The sequence below is a fragment of the Canariomyces notabilis genome, assembly GCF_033297395.1.
Source record: "Canariomyces notabilis strain CBS 508.74 unplaced genomic scaffold N656scaffold_13, whole genome shotgun sequence".
In the NCBI taxonomy this organism is placed as follows: Eukaryota; Fungi; Ascomycota; class Sordariomycetes; order Sordariales; family Chaetomiaceae; genus Canariomyces; species Canariomyces notabilis.
Genome location: NW_027041835.1, coordinates 179,028 through 194,579, shown reverse-complemented (window position 1 = coordinate 194,579; position 15,552 = coordinate 179,028). Strand labels below are relative to the sequence as shown.

Sequence of the window (15,552 nt, the reverse complement as noted above, 5' to 3'; positions counted from 1 at the left end):
GGGTTTGTCATCAAAGGAATTCAGGGTTAAAAAGCTCTTTGATTCATTTGCATAATCATCGACACATAAATAGGGGAACTAAGAGAGGAAGGGGGTACTAACCTGAGGGTATAATGCAACTGGCTGGCCAGGTTTGCGCGTCAGTGGAAAAGCACGAATCCCAAACAAAGTGGTCCCATCAGACATGGAGTGCTTATTTGAGCCGCAAATGATCTATGTAGCCGTGGATAGAGACCCATGAAACCTTTGCCAGACCCAAACCAAGATTGCCAGCCCGAAAACACCGTCATGATGCTGTTACATTTAGTCGCTGTCGGTAATGTTAGCAGGGTACTCGAGCAATCGGGCAGTGGCAGGGAAACAGACAATAGACCGCCGAAACCGCCATCCTCGTCAGACTCCTCCTCCTTCTCTTCCTCCTTCTCCTCAGCCTTGGTCTCGGTAGCCGCGGCAGTCTCGGTAGCGGCAGGAGCGGCGGCGGCGTACGCATCGGGGTTGGCGATGCGGTCCTTGAGCTGCTCAATCTCGGGCCAGCTGTAGTCGGTCTCGACGGCGACGGCCAGGACCTTCTTGTAGCTGTTGACGAGGGAGTGGATGACGGACGGCAGAGTGGGGAAGTTGAGGGCCAGCGAAATGGCGGCGATGGTGGTGACGGCCGACGAGAAGGCCTTCAGCAGCTGCTCCTCGCCAATGTCGAGAACGCTCGCGGGGAAGGTGTTGCCCTGGTCGTAGACCTGCGCAATGCCCATGCCGTAGGTGAAGGGGGAGATGTTGAGCATGTTGAGCAGGGTCGCCTCGGAGGGGCCGACCTTGCCGCCGGCCTCGACGAGCTTGAGATCGGTCGTGATTTCAATGGTACCACGAGCGATCTTGGTGGGGACACCGAGGGCCTGGAAGAACGACGTCTTGCCGGGTTCCATGCCGGTGTTGCCGGCAGGCACCCAGACGTCGACCGGGGCAATGGCACCGGCACGGGCGGGGGCGGCGACCTTGTTAGACAAGATCTTGTCACGGATATCCTTGAGGTCACCGTTGGTGAAGACGAAGCCGACGTTGCCCTTGACGAAGGGCAGCAGGCGCTCGTACTCGGGGGTGTCGGTGATGAAGGTCTTCAGCGCGCGGCGGACCTAGAGAGACAGAGTCAGCAAGACAAAGAAATGTCAAATCTCACGAAGAAACAACCGCTCTGGCATACCATGGTATTTTTGCCCATCAGGACAACGCCCTGGCCGCGGAGGGCCTGGCGAATCTCGTGCATTTGCTGCGACGAGACATTGTCGACCGACACAATGAAGATGGAACGGTACTCCTCCAACAAGCCCTTCAGCTTGTCGAAGTAGCCGGCCTTGTTTCCAGACTTGCCCCCCATATCTTCTTAGTTATGAAGGCAGGATTTTTCAGGGCGATTGATCTCTGAAGTATGGAAACGAGGAGGTGACGAAATCGCGATGTTTGCTTTGGCGAAAAAGTTCCCGGAGTCGCAGCTTTCGGGAATTTCATACAATTGACCTGGAGCTGTGGGGGGCAGTTGCTTCCCTAGGGCTTGGGATTCTGGCCAATGAGGTGTTGCATTCTGCCCCACTTCCACATTCTCTTTGGGACTTGCAAGCAGGAGCACATCGACTCGTCGAGGGCAGTGAAATGCAAAGGCAAGTGCCCAACAATTCAATGTCTTGATTATTCCAGTGTAGAATGCTGCTGCAGAGACATTCCTTCAAGTTTCCCAATTGGCGCTCAGTTCCTAGGTAGGTTCTGCGGTTTCTATGGCTTCATAAGAAACCTGTTGTGCCTGGAGAGTCTCAAGCCAAGTGAAAACTTCAATAGTTTGGGCTTCACAGATTTTTCAAGATTCATCATGTCCCTTGTCTTATCCTTACATATAAAGTACACTTCACGGCAACTAGAAATCTGAATCCTGAGAGCCACGGTATGTTGATGTTCTGATCCCTTTCATTTGAACACATCTGACTCAAACTTGCTTGCGAAAACGTAGAGCCTATTCCATCTACTTGGGCACACTCAACGCCCTCATTGGTCTCTCACTCATCAAGACCCATCTGCTCTCATATTCACTTATCGTTCCATGATGGCAATCCCATATCACCTTCTCGAAGTGTGTGGTAGCATCATCTTTGCTGCTCGAGGCAGTGATATTCACTCCTTCACCTCTACTTTTGAGCATATTTCAACATGGGAGTACCCTGTGAAGCAAAGGGAGGCGTCGTGCGCTCCATCCCCGGCAGCTCAGGAATCGCCCGCCCCGGAAGAACCGCCAGCTAAGCGCAGGAAGGTTCAGGATGGCCAAGAGTCTACCTCCAAAGGGCAGGTGAACGGACCAAAGGCCACCCAGGAGAAAGTTGTGAACGAGAGACCTTTCATTCAGGGGCTCTACGTCACAACAGACGGCCATCACCTAGTAGCCATTACGGGCTCTGACAAAACCATCTGGGTCTTCGAACATGACGGAGCAGGCAACCTTAAGCAACTCAGCCAGAGGCAAGTTTGCCGTCGTCTACATCTTAGGCATAATTGGTAGCGCAAGCTAACGCCCCTTTTCTAGAACAATGCCCAAACGCCCCTGTGCCCTCGCCCTCACCGCGGACAACCGCACCATCCTCTCGGCCGACAAATTCGGCGACGTCTATGCGCTACCTCTAATCCCGTCCAACAGCCCGTCAACATCCCCCCTACCACCCCAGAACTTCAATCGATCCCGCAGTTCCCTCACCCCAACCCCTTCCCCTGGCCCAGCAGCTGCCCTCAAACCACAAGCCAATGAGCTCACTGTGCACACCAAACGCAACCTGATAGCGCTCGAAAACCAAAAGAAGTCCCTCAGCCGCAAGTCCGCCGAACAGCAATCCCAGTCATCAGGCGCAACACCGTCATTTGAACACGCCCTCCTGCTGGGACACGTATCCATGCTCACCGCCATCTGTGTTGCCACCTTAACCACCACCACCACCACCACCAGCAGCAGCATATCCTTAAGTAACGACGGACAACAACAACCACAACAGCAGCCTGAGACCCGAACCCCAACAACAGCGAAGGAATACATCCTCACAGCCGACCGGGACGAGCACATCCGCGTGTCGCGGGGGATGCCCCAGTCCCACGTCATTGAGGGCTTCTGCCTCGGGCACGACGAGTTTGTCAGCCGGCTGTGCGTCGCGCCTGGCGGGAGGGAGAGGGTGCTGATCTCTGGCGGCGGCGACGACGACCTGTTTGTGTGGGACTGGCCGGCCGGCCGGCTGCTCTGCCGCGCTGGGCTGGCCGGGCACGTCAAGGATGCGATGGTGCTTGTTCCTAGCGGGGGTGATGGCGATGGCGGTGATGGTAACGGTAACGGTGATGGACAGGGCGCAGGTGGCAAACAGGTCAAAGTTGCGGTTACGAAGCTGCTTGCGAGCCGCTGGACGGGGTGCGAGACGGTTGTGTTTGTTGCGTGTGAACGGTACGTTTGGTTTTTGCTTCTGCTTGCTTGGTTGTTATTACTCCAGGTTGTCCGGCGGATGAGTGAGAGTTGAGCTAAACATGTCCGCGCGCAGTGTCCCCGCCATTTTCTGCTACAACCTCCTGGACGATAACACGCTCCGCCACCGCGAAACCGTGGGCCTGCCCGGTAACCCACTCGATGTGGAGCTGCTGGGCGCCGGGCGGCTTCTGGTTGCCGTCGACTCGGTCACTTCTGGCGAGGGAAGCAGTGCCGCGTCATCCTTGATGGTGCTGGACCAGCAGCAGGCTGGGTCGGAAGGCGAGGCGGGTTGGCGGCACACCCCCGTCGTTCCCACGAACGAGTCGGCCGGCGGAGCAGCTGACATCAACCTCAGCACCGAAGAGTTGCAAAAGATCCTGTATACTACCGAGAGTCTGCGCAAGATGACAGACTCTGACTGATGGGATCACGCTACAGTAGCCTGGGATGGAGAGTGAGTCTGGTCTCTTTCGCTGGCCCTGGGCAAATAAATTGAGGCTGGAGACATGCAGAGGAGAAATCATATCAAGCAGAGCATAAGCCAGTTGAGGCAGCTGGATCTTCACCACCTCGTGTACTTCTGTTGTAGCAACTGATAGTAGAAAGACAGCGTGATTCTGAAAACCAACCTTCCAAATGCCCAGTTCAAGACAAAACACGTTCTGTTGAACCAGCTGGTTGGAAATGAGGCTTGCCTACCAAACATAACTCCAATCCGCTGTGCATCCTGACCGTGGAATCACAAAAAGTCACAAAGACTCACTCAAGAGGCCACTCGGACCAGGAATGCTTGTTGTGATCATGTCGCTATAAACCTCGGGCAGCAGAGCAAGCCTCCGCCGCGGAAAAAGCCGGTGCCTCCTCTATCCTCTCGAGAACGCCGCCTGCCAGACTTTCGTGACGTACCAATGAACATGAAAAACTAAAAGCGGCCCGAGAGAAAGAACCCTTCATGCAAGCCCAGCGAGAATAATTTCTATGCATCCATCTCCGATTCCCTGGGGTATTTCCATGTACCCTCCCTCGCGTTCTCCCTCGTGTCTCATTATACCGAGGAGCACGCCGTCCTTACACAAGGAAGAAATTAAAGAAAAAGAAGGAGGCCCGAACCACACTCCCGCTGCAGAAGCGCGAGCAGCGTGACCCCTTGTTACCTCCCGAGAAAGTCCTTTTGCTCCCACAACAGCGTGAATGTTTACTGTGAAGCGCACTGGACACGCTCGGCGTGAGGCTCATGCTCCTCGTCGTCATCCGCGGCGACACCGTTGAAGCCTCTCGATGAAGAGCTGGCGTCAACGTCTTCAAGATCGGCGGGCTCAGTCATTGCGTCGGCAGGAGGGGTGTTGACAAGCTCTGGAGCAGGGAGGAACTTCCGGAGGGCCTCAAATGCGGCAGGGTTCTCGGTCCAGTTCTTCTCGGGGAACTTGACGTCGAATTGGATGTACATGTTGCCGTAGTCATGGTGGCGGTACGACGGCATACCCTGGCCGCGGATCATCTTCAAAGCCCCTGCAAATCAAGGTTAGCATCTTCACGCAACAAAGCGCCCAGGTTCCGAATGATGAACTTACCAGGCGCAATCGCTTCACCGGGCAGAATGTCAACACTGAGCCACCGGTCGTCGAGGTGCTCGATATAGATGGTGCCGCCAGCCAAGGCTGTGACCAGATCAATCTCGGCGCGATACATGAGATCATCGTCCCGGCGGGTGAAGCGGGGGTGGGGCTTCTGCTCGATCTGGAAAACGACGTCACCAGCGAGGATGCCAGGAGCTTGGTCACCCTCGCCGCGGAACTCGACCTTGGTGCCGCTCTTGACTCCGCGGTCGACGTGAACATGGAGCACCTTACGATCCACAACCGTCTTCTTGCCGAGGCACTGCTTGCAGCGGTCCTTATCCTTGATGATTTCACCCTCGCCGTTGCAGTCCTGGCAGACGGTCTGGAAGCGCTGGATCATGGGGCCCATATGCCTCAACATGGTCTTCATGCCGTGACCGTCGCAACCGGGGCACTTCCGGACGGCACCCTCCTTGCCGCCACGGCCCTCGCACTTGGGGCAGATGATGGATCGCTGCAGGGCGAGCTTGGAAACCTTGCCGCGGTAGATGTCTTCGAGCGAAACGTTGTGGACGTGGTGGATCGTCTTGGCCTTGGCCGGGCCGCGCTGGTGGTTCATGGAGCTGAACATGCCGCCGAAACCACCGCCGAGGCCGCCGCCGCCAAAGAACTGGGCGAACAGCTCCTCGGCCGCCATACCACCACCACCGCCTCCGGCACCGCCCTCCAGCCCAGCCTCGCCATACTGGTCGTAGAGCTGGCGCTTCTGCGGGTCAGACAGGATCTCGTAGGCATGTGAAATCTCTTTAAACTTCTGCTCGGCGGCAGCGTTGCCGGGGTTCTTGTCTATAAGCGAATGGGTTAGGACAAACCTCGACAGACATCACCAAGACAAATCAAGTCATACCAGGATGGTACTTTAGGGCGTTCGTCTTGTAAGCCTTCTTGAGCTCCTGCTCTGTAGCATTCGGCGAAACCTGTGATGGGATGTTAGCTTCTGGAATCCTGTCCCACAGCAGCTCGACTAGTCGCTGGGAGCCGTACGCCAAGGATGTCGTAGTATTTTGTCTCCCGCGCCATTTTGACGGATGGATGTGTGGTTGGGTAGGGTGAACGGAGTCGCTCAAGGCTGCCGCTGTTGGCTGGAGCCTGACGATCGGTCGGCGGGCTGCGATTAGGGTCCGAGGCTTAGTGTCACTCTTTTGCACTCTGTAGTCGCTCGCTGGTTAGCAACACTGCGAGAGAAGAGCAGCCAAAATAGACCAGGGTCCTTTTTAAAGGTTGGGTTGTGGTCTAACAATCGGAACTGTGGTGCGTAAGGCTGTGTGGCATGCGCAGCGAAAGCTCTGGAGGCTTCCGTGGGAAGACCGGGGGGTAAAAGAAAGCAACGCACGGTGGGAAAGGGTACCAGTCGGCTTACCAGACGATGTGAACAAGAATTGGGAATCAATGCGCTGCTTTGACCTGGCTGTCAACCGAGAGGTTGATGCTATTCACACTCTGATCTCCAAGTTGAAGAAGGGTCTGACTTGACAAGACCTGGATGAGGGAAATTGACCAGCCAAAGACGCTGTTGAACAGCCGTTGCAGAGAAAAGCCGGATTGCTTATAGAAAAGAACTGCAGATCCTCAGAAGGGAGGCTGAATTTCTCGGATCTGAATCGACTCGCCGCCTTTCCTTGATACAAGGCATTCAGCCCCTCCTCATGGAAATCCATCGAAGACTCTGGAGTGTGGCTGGTGCGTTTATCCCGGTACTTTGGAAGGACCCGCTTCCCCGCGAAGTTGCCGTGCAAGCCCGCGCTAGCTCGAGTACTACTTTAACAACGCCACATTCTAGAGCTTTGACCCAGGGTCGCACATCGAGTGCATGGAAATTCAAATGCAAGTCGGCCCTGCCCATCGTGGCTGCAAGTTGGGACGGCGGAGCCGTTTCATCAATTTCTCCATGCTAAAATTATAGCGTGAACGGAACCCTGAATTCTCGACCGCGTCATGCTGCCAGCTGCAAGTCTGCAGTCCAGAACCTTAATATTTCCTCCTTTCTTTGCCTTGCATCCACAAGGAGAGCAAGAATATGCTAGGTCCTTCTCTACAGTACCGTAGTTTCTGGTGAGGCTACTGGGCCAGCATGCTTTTGGCCTGCCATTACACGTACTCAATGCTACCTTTGGCTGGCTTGACTTACAGATTCCTGTGCCAGCTCATCGTCAAATCAACGAGTGACTTGACCTATGTAATTCGATACTGCACTGTCCCACCGTACAGGTGTAATGTATATATCACGCAATTACATTCATACAGCTCCTCGGCAAACGGCAATCAACGCTAATAGGCCTATGGAGGTAGCCCGGCCCGAACTTCTGGCCGTTGTTCACCGATCACAGCGTCAAACCCAGGCACTTCTTAGTACTGCAGGTATAAGTGTAAAGCGTCTAGGTTAATGGATTGCTTGCTTGTTTTCTTGCTTGCTCGATTGATTGACCTGCACCACCATTATGCCGCCAAGGCATATCTAGATACACAGATACAATCCTAGACGCGCTACAACCACGCCCAACCCGGGTATGCACCAGCCATGTCCTGTCCAGTCCATCCGTGTCCACAAACCTCCTTATCCTTATCCTTATCCCCAATCCAGAAACCCGTCAAGGCGAGATAATTATCACTTAAGCCTCCGTCCTATCCATCAACAACCCCCTTCACGCAGCGAGAGCACATCTTTCTCGTTCCACCTTGTGTTAAAATCCAGTCCACCCCCACCTCCCTGTCTTCCTCCCGAAAGCGACGAGAGAGAGGGACAAAGTGTAGAAACAAGAACGAACATAGTCTAACACGCTTTTGCCTTTGCCTGCTTGCATGCCTGTCCTGTCACACTTTTCAAAAGACCCCAGTTTACAACAACAAAAAAGAAAACAAGTATAGCATTAGAGTATTGTTACAAATCTCCCCCATCCACCTCCCACAATCACCCCAATCACCCAATTCCATGGAACTAAGAAAGCAAGTTTCTCAATGACGGGCTCGCACTTGCCCCGCTGACGGGCCGGTTGTTATCTCCCAGTCTCGGCGGAGGTAGACTCGGTTCTCTCGTCAGTGAGGCACTTTCCCGCAGTGGCGGGGGCGGGGGGCTGGTGTGATTGAGGTGCTGCGGGCCAGGCTGGGCCCACTGTCGGAGGTAGTTCAGCGGCTGCGGCGCCTGTGGCTCGGGCCCAGGGCCAGGCACTACCGGTGAGATAGAGCTAATGGCCATGTGGTTGTGGCTGTGATGCGGCCGGAGCTCGGTCGGGGGCGGCGGGCCCTGGACATGGTGAGATAGGTACGGAGCACCGTTTGGAGCCGTGGGACCGCTGAGACGCCGCGGCGACTGCGGCACGCCGTTCACGAACGATGCCTGTGTTAGGTGTCCGCCGCTTTGGGGGGCGGGTGGAGAAGAGTGGTTCATGGTGACGATGGGCGGTGGTCGTAGGTGGTTAGCTAGCGGTGGAATAGCGGTAGGAGGGGGCGACGGCCCGCCGTTGACATCACGGACCGGGTGTAGCGGGGGTGGGCCATGGCCCGTTGAGGGCCGGTGCCAGTCAAACTGTCGAGGCGATGGTGCGAACGACGGAGGCTGGACTGGCGGAGCCCGTGGCGCGATGGTCGGGGGCAGCGGAGGTGGCGCTACGGGCGGCGCTTGCACCACGGGAGGGACGATCGCAGGAGGCATGGGGCCGAGCGAGGGAGCTTGAAGAGGCAAAGGTTGCACCGGGGTAGGCGGGCCAGAAATCGCATGTAGCGGAGGCGACCACCCATACGGGCCCCTGCTCGCGTGTCTCGGTTCTGCTGGCCCAACGGGAGGCAGGACAGCTACTGCCGCTGCTTGCGTTGCCTGCCGCACAGGCTCGGGAGGAGGTGTAGGCTCCTTCGGCGGCTGCGGGTGCGCGTTCGGCTTCCGGCCATCCTTCTTGCACTTGTGGCATTGAAAACTTCGCTGCTCGACAAATTTCTGCGCCTCGGATCCGAGATTGCCGAAGTAGCCATTTGTAAGCTCGCGTTCCTGCGCCTGGTCTATGGGATGCCATTTAGGGCTAACGTCGACGCCACACGTAAGGCAAATTTTGCCGCCGGGTTGAAGAGCATTCAGCGCCGTATCTCCATGGTCACCATTGAGCAACGCAACCAAAGATGTCCGTCGGTTCTGCGAAGCGGGAGTTGACGGCGACGTTGTCATCTTGGACGCCACGGTAATCTGGTTCGCCTTCCTCGCGCACCCAGTCAAGGCCAGATCGGCCTGCTTGTAATTTTGTACGTAGAGCTGCAGAGCATTCATTCCGTTCTCGGCCACAACGTCATGCATGCGATGGACAATGGTCTTGGTCGGTACGTGCTCCTTGCACCAAATGGCGGCTGACATGACCCCTGTCTCCCCGTTGATGGTGACAATGCGAAACTGATCACGTCGAGATCCCTTGACGGGCGTGACGTCAAAACCCAAGACATAGCCAGCCTGGTGTGCGCACTCGACATGGATAGGCGTGTGGCACTGATGGCAGGATACGCAGGCGCCTTCGTCCCTCTTGCAAGCCTTGCACACTTTCCCATAGTTGGAACGCGGAATCAATGGAACGCCTTCGCTGGGCGCCAGCGTCTTGGCGTTCCCAAACTTGACTTCAGGAGTCCAGACCGCACAGGTGACGTGTATCCAGTTGTTATCTGCGGTGCGCTTCAGGGGTTCGCGGGGGTTAACTGGCCGGTTCATCTCTTCCTGCTTTTTGCGGTAGTACTCGGCAGCTTTCTGGGCATTCTCGCGCTCGAGTCGCTCACGTTCGCGCTCCTTTTCGGTCTTCTTCTTGTGAGAAGACGATATCTTGGGCGGCTCAACAAACTCGTGCTCGGTATACTCAACCGGGCAGAGCACGCACTTGTAATGCTGGAATTTGATTAGTCCTCTGGCTCTGCAGCGTCGATGCGGGAAGCGGACACTCACAATCGAGAGCTGCGGATTTTTATCATTCAGGCACATGTCGCAAGTCCACTTGCCCGGAGCGCGGTTGTCGACAACCCCATAACAGTTCCGGTGTACGGTGAGACGGCATTCCCTACAAGAGAGGTGCTGATCCCCAAGCGGCTCCATTTCTCTGCATATCGCGCATGGTAGCGTCCGGGGTTTCGGAATCTCGGGAACATGAGGAGGAGGCGGCGGTTGCTGCTTCTCGGCCGCTTTCTCTTTCTTCTTGGAAACCGGGCCGGCAGAGACGCTGCCTGATTCTGAAGGCGTCTTCTCGATATCCTTGTCGGCCCAGCCCTTGAGCTTCTTGCGCGGCGGCTCCTGTGACGCTACCTGTGTGCTGAGCGAAGTCGAAGCTGCTGGACTTGCCGCTGCGGCCGGTTCGGGTGACGGGAACCGGGTGTTGTTCATCATCTCGTCAGCCGCAAGAAGCTCCTTGTAAAGCTCCTCATCAACCTTGCGCCTCCATCCCCGGCCGCCTGTCTGCGCAACCTTCTTGGCTACCTCATCAATGTCCTCCCACTGGATGGCATAGCGTCGCCACAGCTCTGCGCATCGCCGGCAGAGCGCCTGAATGTACTGGTCCTTTTTGTCCTTGTTATTATTGCGGCTGCCGTTTTCGGTAACGGGCGTCACCGCCGCAGCGGGAGCCCGTCGCCATTGGCGTGACTTTTTGACACCACAGAACTTGCAAATGAATCCCTTCTTCCGTTCCTTTGCTTTCTCTGCGTCAAATGCCGAATCGTCGTGGTCGTCGGCAACATCGTCAGCCAGCTTGTTAGCAGCAGCTTCGGCCTTTTTGGCGTCCTTTTTGCCCTTCCGGCCCGAGAAATTTCCCCAGATCTGTTTCCCACGCTCCGTTTTCTTCCACGTGTAGTACCAGCGGGTGACGGTTGCTGGGCTTAGAGTCTTAACGTGTTTCATGACGCTGTGCAGCTCTGAGCCGTACTTGGCCACACCCTCCTCGAACTTTTTCTGCTCGGCCGGCGTCAATTCAGGCTCATTGAAAACCGACTTGGGGACCTCGGAGAGTTCCTTAAGGGCCTTCTCTGGGTCAAAATCATTGCGGAAAAGAAGGTCCCTGGCAACATCCTGCAGATTAGTCGAGTAACGCGGCAGTCCGAGCGAAATCGCCATCGACCTGGCGACATCCATGTAATCGTCGAGCGCCTCACTGGACATGCGCACACCGCAATCTTCGGGGGGCTTGTAGAGAAGGGTGGCAGTATCGTCACCTCCCCGCTCGACATATCCGGGAGGCTCGTCCTGAATCCACTTCGGACGTTTCTCCCGCTCGATGCGCTCGGCCTCAAGGGCGGCTTGCTGCTCTTTAGTGAGTTTGTTGCTCTTACCCGTCTTTTTGAACTCCAGGGGCTTGACGTATTGAACGGGCCGCCCAAACCAGGGGACCACAATGGCCTGGTGACGGGGACCTAGCCGGGTGCTAGCGCGAGGGAAGATACGATCATCGAGATCGAGCGCATCCTCGGCTTTGCAGTGCATTCCCAAATACCTGTAGGGCCAGAGACTGGCGTGGTAGATCTGCTCGGCAGTCGGGGGCGGATGGGCATCCTCCTCGACCGGGCTGGTGCGACTGGTGCGTCCCGTGTCGACGCCGTCCACACCGCCCATCTCTTCGTCCTCATCATCCAGGCCCTCGTCGTCCTCGGCATCGACATGCGGATCCGAAATGTTGGGCGTGTTGCGCGCCTCGAGCTTGCGCTCCTGTGCGCGGCTGCATGCGGCGCACGACCAGGCAAAGCCACGGCTTGGCTTTTTGAGCAGGGGGGGCTTGACACAGTTCATGTGGTACGTGTTCTGGCACACGGCACAATCGACCGAATCGTTGCTGTTGGATGTGTCAGCGCATCTGAGACTCCACTTTTCTTCTCCATTGATCCCTCAATTTCCTCATTGGGTCCCACGGGTGTTTCCACGTTCCATTTGCCCACCACCCCACCACCGCCCAGATGCCGCCAAATCAAAAGGGCTTGTCAACTTACTTCGCGCAGTAACCGGTGCATCGCTTGCACGTCTTGACCGCACTGGTCAGCTCCTTGCCCCGGCCCTGCTCGGTTAGGACAAACTTCCAACGCTCGTCCAGCACCTTCTTGACATGCTCAGGCACGTTGATGACCTGGCTTGTCGGAATCACCTCGTAGTTCTTTTGGATGTACCGATCATACAGCTTCTCATACCAGAAGCAGTCGGGCATGCGCTTGTAGCTCGCCATGTCCTCAATCTCGGCCTTGTGCTTGATCTGGCACTTGCCGCGCAGCGACGTCAGAGGGCTAATGTCTGAGTGCATCGTGGCAAAAACAAGACGCGTGTCTTGCACCTTGCGCCCGATGTCCTTGGGCCGGTAGTACCAATTGATGCGCAGTGCATCGATTGGCAGCGTCGGGTCATTCTTGACATGCAAGAATTCCATGATGCGACCCAGGTAGTATGGCTCGCCCGGAGGCTCGCATACTAGGTAGACGTGATCTGTAGAGACAGCATTAGAACCATCTTTTGAAGAAAGTGCGCCTGAGCACTGGGTGAAATGCAGTGGCACTTACCGTTTACCGCGAGAACAGTGCCGTCGTCGGCCACCATTTTGCCATCCTTCGGTCGCGCCTTGCATTTCTCAAAGGTGAGCAAATTCGTCTCGGAATAACCCGACCCGCCTGGTGTGGCATTTCCGCTGCTCTGCGCGCTGGATCCAAGGCGGTTTTGTAGCGCCGACGTGGACGGGGTGCCGTTTGATGGCACAGGTGTTTGGCTGCCGCTGACCGTCGGGGCGCTGTCAGCCGCCTTGCGTTTCTTGCTCTTGGAAGGTCCATTTGCCGCAGCAGCGCCACCAGCAACCGATGGCGATGCAGTCGACGACTGGTTCTGATTTTGATGAGAGTCCTTGCTACCGTTGCTTGCAGCGTTTTGCCTGCTCTCATCCGGAAGTGGCTTTCTTGAGGAACCATTCCCAGAGCGTGGGGCAGACTGGGTTGCATTGGCCGCTGACGATGACGAAGAAGATGATGTTGTTGTTGATGCTCCCTGTTGCTGCCTGGTGTTGGACTTTTTAGACTCGTCGTCTTTTCGGTGAGGATAAGTGTCAAATATGTCCATGTCGATATCTTTGTCCTCGGCATAATTTGGTCGCGTGGCGCCTGTGCGGTTCCGTGAGCGCGTGCCATAAGGCGACGGCTGCGAACCGGCCGCAGAAGGCTTCTCCATGGGTTGCGGGGACTCCGAGTTGGATGTGGAAATTGGCGTCGGGTCAGACATTCGTGGCAGGATGGAGGATGATATGGAGCCCGCGTTACTAGTAGTAGAGTTGGCAGACTGCTTAGTCGAGCTTGTTGCTCCTGCGCCGTCCTTGGCGGATAGCGTGCGACTGCCCGAATTTGCCTGGTCCTCGGACTGGCTCACGCTTTGAGATTTCTGAGCCATGGCGAGCCAAGGAAATTACCAGATGCCACGAGTTTGACTTGGCCCCGCCGATGGTCAGAGAGTGAGGGCGCACGCCAGATCCTTCAAGTTCACACTCGAAAGTTGAGGTGCGAGGGGAGGGCGCTGGCGCCAGCTGGCATGGAGGTGCGCAAAAGGTATGAGGAAAGTTGACGGGAGCGTGCCGGAAGACGGTCCATAAGACGAGACGGCAGCGGGCCCGACGCCCCGTGCAAAAGCAAGCCCGGGCTGCCCTCTGCGTGGAGTGTCGGCTCAAATACAAGGGGACTAAGTAGGTACTGTAGTAGACTAGCAGTGGGGGAGGAGAGCAAACTCGCAAAGTAATAGAGAGGGAGTGGAAGGGGGAAAGGGGCAGAGCGGTTAGATAGAGCGTGGCCGTGAACCTAAGGGATCGTGATGGTGGTGGCTACCGCCCGTCATATAAAAGACGAAAACAATGGGCGAGCGTGTTGGGAGCAGCCAAGGGGGGACACCTCAGTCTGGGTCTGGAGCGCAGGGTCGAGGGAAACCGTGCGAGGGTATGAGCGGCCAGACGATGAGAGCCCAAAAGTCCTGGAGAGCGCGGCCAAACACTTTCCAGGGTCCGATTGCATGTGGGAGAGCTTTTGCAGAGGAAGAAAAGAAAGAGGGACTAGAGATATGTGGGCGAAATGGTTAAGGCAAGGTAATAATGGAAACGAGTGAGAAACGTCAAATGGCAAGGACTGGAAGGGTAGGGTATTCAAGCTAAAGGTATGGATGGTATTGTACAGTACAGTACCACACGGCCAGCATTTTACCTTGGGATTACTTAAGGTCAGGTACCCTATGTACGTTGTCGGCCCCGGCTCCTGTGCTGGGCAAGGCGGCGCCTTTGGAAACATCCGCCGTGCTTTTGCCCCCAAGAGTTTCCAGTTCCATCGGCCTTCAATTCGAAGCACCAGAGCACCGAGCATTATACACTAACACTGGGGCCAGTCCGGGTGAGGTGGGTGGGCCCTGGCCGCTTTTGCACTGTGGAGACCCAAAGAGGTAGATATCGCGTACTGCAAGGGTTTGCATTCCCGCCATCGTCCAGATTCACCGTCGGCAAATCACCCCATGCAGCCACGCTGTGGTACATCTGCGCTACTTGCTGCCCCAGAAAAACCTCTTCAACCTCACCCGCTCCCTTCACCAACCCCCAAGGTCCGGTCTGCGTTAGACCGCCATCATCGCGCGCCGGCCGGGGAAGCGTGGGATGATGACCTGCTGCAACGGCTTCAATCCAGATCCCCTGAATCTGGCAGGAAATAAAGAAGCTTAAACTGTCTGAGAAAGCAAAAGTATGCTGCAAAGCAAAAGCCCTCACTCTCAGTCAAACTAGCGATGTGCTTGTTTGCTCTTGATCATACTCGACCAGCCATCCGATGCCTTCGAGCCCATCCAGTCGAACCAGGCCTATCCCAATCATTGTCGTGTGCTGAGCAGGGGAAAAAGGCGGAAGTCTGCGAGCAGGGAAAAAGACGCCTGCAAGGAGTGTTACGTGCTGAGCTATGTAGGTAGGTACAAATGACGATACAGAATCGAATATGCTTCTATCAGCTACCATACATTAGGTTGGCAATGGCATGGAATGGCCTAACGCCTACCTTCTTCGTTCTCCAAATTGGACTACGAACCGCCTCTTTTCCGATACTCGCTCAGAAACGGACGAATATCACTCATTGGTTACTGCAACGCACTTACGCGCGCTACCGACCTGAAGGATAGTATTCGTACTCATTCCTGCTACTAAGCTCAGGGATTGCCCCCAGCGTCCCGCGTCACAACACACCCGACCTCCCATCCCGATCTGTTTGCTCCGGCTGGCTCTCTCATTTCTGCAACCATGTGCTTGCTCTACAGGGAAAAGTGTAGACGGCCCCCTTTTGTTCAGCTGTCACCTACCTCGCGGGGCAGATATGGATTGAGGACGGTTACTAGTAGTTCGTCCTGTTCCATGGACAACTCATCTTTGAGATTTCCGCAACCGCACTGTATCCTCTTTTCGTTGCTTGGGTTTTAGGGGATAAGGCTGCCGAGGGAGGCTTGGGCCTAACGTTACCGGTAACGTT

The 15,552-nt window shown here is 56.0% G+C and overlaps 4 protein-coding genes across 4 annotated transcripts; 1 reads left to right on the top strand and 3 right to left on the bottom strand.

The window, feature by feature from the left end:
• Window positions 1–197: 197 nt before the first annotated feature.
• Window positions 198–1,486, bottom strand: N656DRAFT_779940 (uncharacterized protein). Its single transcript, XM_064815276.1, has 3 exons — window positions 1,196–1,486; window positions 367–1,127; window positions 198–310 (listed from the first exon to the last, which is right to left on the bottom strand). Exons 1-3 carry the CDS (start codon window positions 1,367–1,369, stop codon window positions 304–306), a joined length of 942 nt encoding a protein of 313 aa, XP_064669393.1. The 5' UTR covers window positions 1,370–1,486; the 3' UTR covers window positions 198–303.
• A 148-nt stretch (window positions 1,487–1,634) lies between these two features.
• N656DRAFT_124597 (uncharacterized protein) lies at window positions 1,635–4,252 on the top strand. Its single transcript, XM_064808563.1, has 5 exons — window positions 1,635–1,745; window positions 1,994–2,496; window positions 2,561–3,457; window positions 3,552–3,932; window positions 3,991–4,252. Exons 2-4 carry the CDS (start codon window positions 2,084–2,086, stop codon window positions 3,898–3,900), a joined length of 1,659 nt encoding a protein of 552 aa, XP_064669392.1. The 5' UTR covers window positions 1,635–1,745; window positions 1,994–2,083; the 3' UTR covers window positions 3,901–3,932; window positions 3,991–4,252.
• A 421-nt stretch (window positions 4,253–4,673) lies between these two features.
• N656DRAFT_798708 (DnaJ-domain-containing protein) lies at window positions 4,674–6,117 on the bottom strand (the record flags this gene model as incomplete). The annotated part of the gene is made up of 4 exons (XM_064817796.1): window positions 4,674–4,987; window positions 5,050–5,883; window positions 5,945–6,014; window positions 6,082–6,117. 4 exons carry the CDS (start codon window positions 6,115–6,117, stop codon window positions 4,674–4,676), a joined length of 1,254 nt encoding a protein of 417 aa, XP_064669391.1.
• A 1,915-nt stretch (window positions 6,118–8,032) lies between these two features.
• N656DRAFT_768993 (uncharacterized protein) lies at window positions 8,033–13,459 on the bottom strand (the record flags this gene model as incomplete). The annotated part of the gene is made up of 4 exons (XM_064813668.1): window positions 8,033–9,949; window positions 10,007–11,876; window positions 12,031–12,514; window positions 12,589–13,459. The coding sequence occupies 4 exons, from the start codon at window positions 13,457–13,459 to the stop codon at window positions 8,033–8,035; spliced, it is 5,142 nt and encodes a 1,713-aa protein (XP_064669390.1).
• Between the last annotated feature and the right edge of the window lie 2,093 nt (window positions 13,460–15,552).